This window comes from Teleopsis dalmanni, chromosome 2 (genome assembly GCF_002237135.1).
Source record: "Teleopsis dalmanni isolate 2A chromosome 2, ASM223713v2, whole genome shotgun sequence".
Lineage (NCBI taxonomy): Eukaryota > Metazoa > Arthropoda > Insecta > Diptera > Diopsidae > Teleopsis > Teleopsis dalmanni.
In genome coordinates this window covers 232800414-232806752 of record NC_051847.1, presented here as the reverse complement: position 1 = coordinate 232806752, position 6339 = coordinate 232800414, and the positions used below count along the sequence as shown (strand labels likewise).

Below are 6339 nucleotides of genomic sequence, written 5' to 3'. Positions count from 1 at the left end.
ATATTTAAGCAAGAAATATTTGTTAAATAAAATAATTTTGATAATAACTTTTCCAATTTTATTAGACTGTTCGAAGGCTCCATCATTTTAATATCTCTTGTAGGTATAGCGAGTCTCTTGTATAGCGTTTAAAATATAGAACAAAAATATTATTCTATATGTAGGGTTCATTTGGCTGCCAAGATTCTCGCACTACTATAAACATCTTGACAGCACAAAAACATCATAAAGCATTAACACAATGTCTTAAATCTTATATCGTGTCCAACTTGCATTATCTTCATTTTAAAGAAAATAAAAAAAAATACTTAAATATTAACTTCTATTTCTCTTAATTTTTTTAATAGCTCATAGATCAACGCGGCCTTTTTGTGTCTTTATAAAATATTTATATACTTTTTAATCAAACTGTACTATATCATCATCAAATCAATTAACAAAATAGGAAACTAATATATTAACTTTCATTTCTATAAATTTTCATAATTTTTTGTGTCTTTATATAGAATTTTTATGCATCAAGTTGCTCTTTCAGTATAATAGTGCTATTAAGGTTAACTTACATGATTACTATAATTAAAATATTAAACAAAAAAAAGCATTTTTTCCAACTTTATTAATTGCATATGATATAATATTTTTCTAATTTACATGAAAATCACCAAAACGCAACGATTTGCTTTTAGATAACAATCATTTAAATTGTATTTGGTTTACATTAATTACTATTCAATCTAATGATGACAGCAAACAATGAATATGCACCTTTGCAAGTTGAGAAGAATGTATCCAAATGTATGCGCAACATACCGCCAGCAACTGCAGTAGTGGGTTTCATTGAACGTTCAGTGAATAGAATCATATGCTTCTTGTACATTTGACTCTGATCCATCCAATTACTGCGAAACACCGCATAATGTAGTTGACCGAAAAGGTATTGGAAATTGCTGCCATAGTAACAGGTAGGAAATATTTGCATTGGCACAGCTAAAAGGTAGACCACATAGTACGGACGATCAATTGGGTCATCTACATAAAATATGAGTGCAGCCATAGCAACGCAAAGACACAATGCACTAACCGTGAATTGTATAAACATAGGTAGTGAAGTGATATCCTGAATTAAATCGAAAAGTCTAGAAGAAAATGTTTAAATAGTTTTGTAAATTTTATAAGAAATAAGTAGTTACTTAACTAACTTGTATAGATTATTTTGATCTTTTATACACTTGTCTAATTCTAACTCATTATCGGCGATTTTTGTCACACTGTAACCAATCTTTGACACTCTCATGCCCAAAATTTTAATATGTCCAGATAATAAACAAAGTGCCATCGAAGGAAAACAATCATCGACATAATTCTGTAGTAGCTGGAAACTTATACCCACCATTTGATACAAACTGGCCAATAAATATTTTAATATGGATTCACGCCAATTAAATGGAAACCAAGCAGGATATAATAGATTACGTTCCTCTTTTAAAATCACTGACAAGCTACCAGTCACAATGACTGGAAAATAAATTATAACAAAACTGTAAGCAATATTTCTCATATCTGTACGCAATTTTCCAAATTCCTGCTTTTCATCCACACTTTGAACTCTGGCATCCAACTTCTCTAGTAGCATTTCCATTTCACGTACCTTATCCAATTTGATGGCGTAGATGAGAAACTTTAAGGTACATGCGGTACACGTAACGCTAATTGCAAAATTTTTTAAATTATCCGTTGCCGTTTGATTTTGAAATAATGACATTAACAAATGTATAGGATAATAAAGAGTAACCACAATATTCAGTATGATGCCGTAAAGTAAATAAGCTGATTTATTTTTGACCTTTTGTCGTGCTATACCCAAAATTTTCCAGCACAGCCAATGTGGCTTGAAAAAATCTGTACTTGCTACTGCGTCCATATTCACTTAAGTGAAAATAAATTTTGGTATTTTTTTCTTTACCTTTTATAAGGTTTTGATGATGGAAATTTAAGAAATTAATTGTGTAATTAACCGTAATTACTCAATTAGGCACGCATGCAATGTGTTTACTTAATTATTGATGCGTTAATGTATAATGGCGTAGGTTAATTGATTCAAACATGGAGCTTTTAATGAGAAACAGATTAACAATAATTATTCTTTTTTCACATTTTATAAATACATTTTCAGTGTAGTTATTTGTGTGTTGTAATTATACAAATGTTGTAATATTAATTCTAGTGTTAAATCTAGAATATAAAGTGAAGTAAATACAACCGACAAGATTGACAGTTTATATTTCACTAAATTTTGTTTACATTTCATTATTTAAGATTGCTTAAACTAATGCAAAACATACTAGATTATAACACTTTCTCCGCCCTTAATTTTTGACAAAGTTTGAGTTTTCCTGAAATCGTCGGATTCAAATCGATTAACATCCTTCCGAATACGACCACTTTTTCGAAGTTGAACTACTTCGGTAGAACGTTCTTCACTAGGCATTAATGTTGATTGGCTAGATGAAGGCGGTGTGGCATTGATGAAATTTGGAGCGAATTCAAAAATTGGTTGTGAAGAGAGGTCAGAGCTACTTCTAGTTTTAAGCTGATTAACATGACGTTTGATGTAACCAAAAGATGTGTTCACTCGGTAAACCATTTTACCAAGTTGTTTCACAATAACTCCTTTTATCCATTTTTCCCCTCTTGCGTAGTTTCGAGCGAAGACGGGTTGCTTTAGACTAAATTTCATTTTCCGTTTCGAAGCTTCAAGGTGCTTCCTAGGCGATTCAAACAGTTGACTCAACAAGGTACGAACAGGCCTTCCATGTAAAAGTTCTGCAGGTGATTTACCTTCAGCATTCGGCATTGCACGATATGTTGCAAGATATTTTGATACAGCGAATTTGAGAGACAATCCATCGTCAATGTTTTTCTTAACAGCAGTTTTAAAAGATCTGACGAATCGTTCGGCTAACCCGTTTGAGGCTGGATGAAACGGCGCTGTTGTTATATGTTTGATGCCAAGTTTTGAGCAAAAATGTTTGAATGCTTCAGCTGTAAATTGCGGACCATTGTCACTTACGATGGTTTCTGGTATACCTTCCAGAGAAAATATAGAAGACAATGCTGATACGGTGTCAACCGTTGTTGTTGTAGATAGTTGTACAACGAACGGAAATTGCGAGAAAGCGTCGACACAAATTAGCCACATTGAATTACAAAATGGACCAGCAAAGTCGATATGTACTCTCTCCCAAGGTCGATCAGCTTCAGGCCAGCTTAAGTATTCACGTGTGTGAACAGGATTTGCAATTTTGCACACATCACAATTTTCAGTTAATTGTGCGATGTCTTTGTCAATATTAGTCCACCAGACATGTTGTCGAGCTAGCTGTTTCATTCTCGATACTCCCCAATGACCATCATGAAGAAGTTTAAGAATTTTCTGCTTAAGGGAGGCTGGAATGACAACCCGGTTGTACTCCGTCTGGAGGCAAAGCAAATTGTTGTTTAGTATTAAAGCAAAGCGATGATTGAAAAATGATCGAAGATCAGCATCTTGAGGCATTAGCTTTTCAGGCCAACCGTTTGTAACGAGAAAATAAACTCGGCGAAGAATTGGGTCATTTTTGGCATGCTGACGAATTATTTCAGCGTCAATAGGTGTGTTAAGTTCATTGATGTTGAAACAAGATTCTTCATGATCAAAAGTTTTATCTTCACCAACAGGTAAACGAGATAAAGCATCGGCATTTCCATGCTCAGTAGTTTTACGATACCGAACATCATACTGATAAGCCATTAGTATAATAGCCCATCGCTGTAAACGATGTGACGTCATCGACGGCAACTGATGAATTGGATTAAAAATGCTAACAAGAGGTTTGTGGTCAGTAACCAAGGTGAATCTTCTTCCGTATAAATATTGATGGAAACGCTTGACTCCAAAAACGATAGCTAGCCCTTCCTTCTCTATCTGACTATATCGTCGTTGATGAATGTCGAGAGTTTTAGATGCAAAAGCAATAGGCCTTTCTGTACCGTCAACGTACGTATGAGAGAGCACAACTCCTATGCCATAGGAGGAGGCATCTGTAGCTAGAACCAACGGTAAATCTTCCTGATAATGTGCTAATTGCGCTGCATTGAGAATATGCGTTTTAAGAGCTATAAATGCTTGTTGTTGTGCTGTACCCCATGTGAATTTTACATTTTTTCGGCGCAGCATGTTGATTGGCGCGGATAATTGCGAAAAATTAGGTATAAAATTATGGTAGTAGTTTACTTTACCCATGAATGCTTCTGCTTGCTTTAGATCTTTAGGCGGCTGCTTTTAGTCCTGACTCATCTGGCAATGTACCTTTTGCACTAATTTGACGCCCGAGATATTCGATTTTATCTCGCAGAAAGAAACATTTTTCTTGCTTGCACCTGATACCATTTTGTTGCAAAATACGAAGTACTTGTTCTAGGCGGCTGATGTGTTGTTGAAATGTAGGTGCGGAGATGATGATGTCATCGAGATAATTTCCACAACCTTCTACGCCTTGAAGTAACTGCTCAAGATATCTTTGGAATATAGCTGGAGCGCTTGCAATCCCAAACGGTAAACGTTGGTATTGGAATAACCCAAGTGGAGTGTTGACAACCATTATTGTTTTTGCTTCATCGTCAAGTTCCATTTGTAAATACGCGTCCTTAAGGTCGATTTTTGTAAAATGTTGACCGCAATTAATTTTATGGAAAAGACTTTCGCGTATGGGCAAAGGATATTGTTCAATGTCAATTTGCGCATTGACTGCTTGTTTAAAATCTCCACAAATTCTTATGGAACCATCAGCTTTTGGCGCTAGTACAATAGGCGAAGCCCATTGGGAAAACTTCACAGGTTTCCAAATACCCGCATTTGTCAATCGATCGACTTCTTTCTTGAAAAGTGACATTTGCGAAAATGGAATTTGTCGGCTTTTGTAAAATTTCGGATGTGCATTTGGCTTTAAAAAAATACTGACCTTAAAGTTTTTTATTGTGCCAAGAGCTGGTTCAAAAATATCACCATATTTCTTACACAGCTCGCTAATTCTGTGTGATTCACTTTCAAAAATGTTACAAATTTGTTGAATCTCAAACCCGAATTCTTTAAATAAATCGAAACCGAATAAATTGTTACAGTTTTCGACATCCACGACAACGATTACCACTTCCCTTTCTTTTCCGCCACATTTGATATCTACGCAAAGTTCACCAAGCACTGGAATTTCATTTTTGCCAAAACCAAATAAGGTTTTTGTACAATTTCGCAATTTTGGGCAATTTAGAGTTTTGAATGTACGCTTATTTATTAGAGAAACTGTTGCACCAGAATCCATTTGGAAAGACCCAATTTTATTACAAATTTCCAAGTCAATGTAATTCTTATTGCTTTCAGTTTTTACAATACCTGTTAAACTGTTAATTGTTTCAACAGTACCAATGTTGTGACTTTTACGACGGTAGTCTTTCTTCTTGTTTTCATCACCTGAATTATGTTTGTTGTTCTTGTTTTGTTTTGACATGCACACTGGCGCAATATGTCCAATTTTGCTATATCTATTGCATACAGCATTTCTAAATTTACAGTTTTCACTTGCATGAGAGTTTCCACAGCCAGAACATGATTTGAATTTTACTTTGTTATTGTTATTGTTGAAAACACCCGGTTTGTTCTTTAATTGTTGCCACCGTTTTAGTGGTTGTTTCGTACAATTCTGCAATCTGCAAAACATCAGCAAGTGTTGGCTGGGGCTTTTGGAACGCAGCCGTGCGCACAGCATCGTGAGGTGTACGTATAATAATTTGGTCACGAATCATATCATCCACGAAAGTGTGCAAACAATTCTGGGCTGAGCACGAAAAGTTACACTCTCTTGCCAATCCGCGGAGATCTGCTACCCACTCTCTGTATGATTGATGTGGCTTCATTTCCCTTTTGAAAAAATCGTAACGTGCAGCGACCACATGTCGTTTCGACTGGAAATGATCCGTTAGTTTTTCCATTAAATTTTCGAAAGATTGTTCTTGTACTTTCGTATTACGGAAAAGATTTTTTAGCAGCTCAAAATTTTCTGTGCCAATCCAAGACAAGAAAAATGATTTAAGTTTTTCACTGCACTGAACTGAATATGCTAAAAAATGTTGGTTAAGTTGTTCTAAGTACGATTCCCAGGTTTGCTGTTCTTTCGAAAATTTGTGAAATACTGGAACAATGTTGTGATTTCTTTCAGATACACCGGCAGTACATTGTTTTTGGAACATTGAGTCCATCCACTCACGTTGTTGTTTCAGTAAATTTTTTGAGAACTCTTGTTATTC

General features: G+C 35.1%; 2 protein-coding genes across 2 annotated transcripts in view; both read right to left on the bottom strand.

Annotated features, from left to right (window-relative positions):
- Positions 1 to 718: 718 nt before the first annotated feature.
- On the bottom strand, positions 719 to 1921 carry LOC119676960 (odorant receptor 59a-like). Its single transcript, XM_038088226.1, has 2 exons — positions 1200 to 1921; positions 719 to 1136 (listed from the first exon to the last, which is right to left on the bottom strand). Exons 1-2 carry the CDS (start codon positions 1919 to 1921, stop codon positions 719 to 721), a joined length of 1140 nt encoding a protein of 379 aa, XP_037944154.1.
- A 420-nt stretch (positions 1922 to 2341) lies between these two features.
- The window catches only part of LOC119676959 (uncharacterized protein K02A2.6-like), a 4864-nt gene continuing 866 nt past the window's right edge, over positions 2342 to 6339 (bottom strand). Inside the window, exons 2-6 of the mRNA XM_038088225.1 lie at positions 5684 to 6092; positions 5119 to 5577; positions 4427 to 4953; positions 3545 to 4176; positions 2342 to 3475 (exon numbers count right to left, since the gene is read on the bottom strand). Of these exons, the coding sequence (XP_037944153.1) occupies positions 2342 to 3475; positions 3545 to 4176; positions 4427 to 4953; positions 5119 to 5577; positions 5684 to 6092 (3161 nt within the window). The remainder of the gene's footprint in view (positions 3476 to 3544; positions 4177 to 4426; positions 4954 to 5118; positions 5578 to 5683; positions 6093 to 6339) is intronic.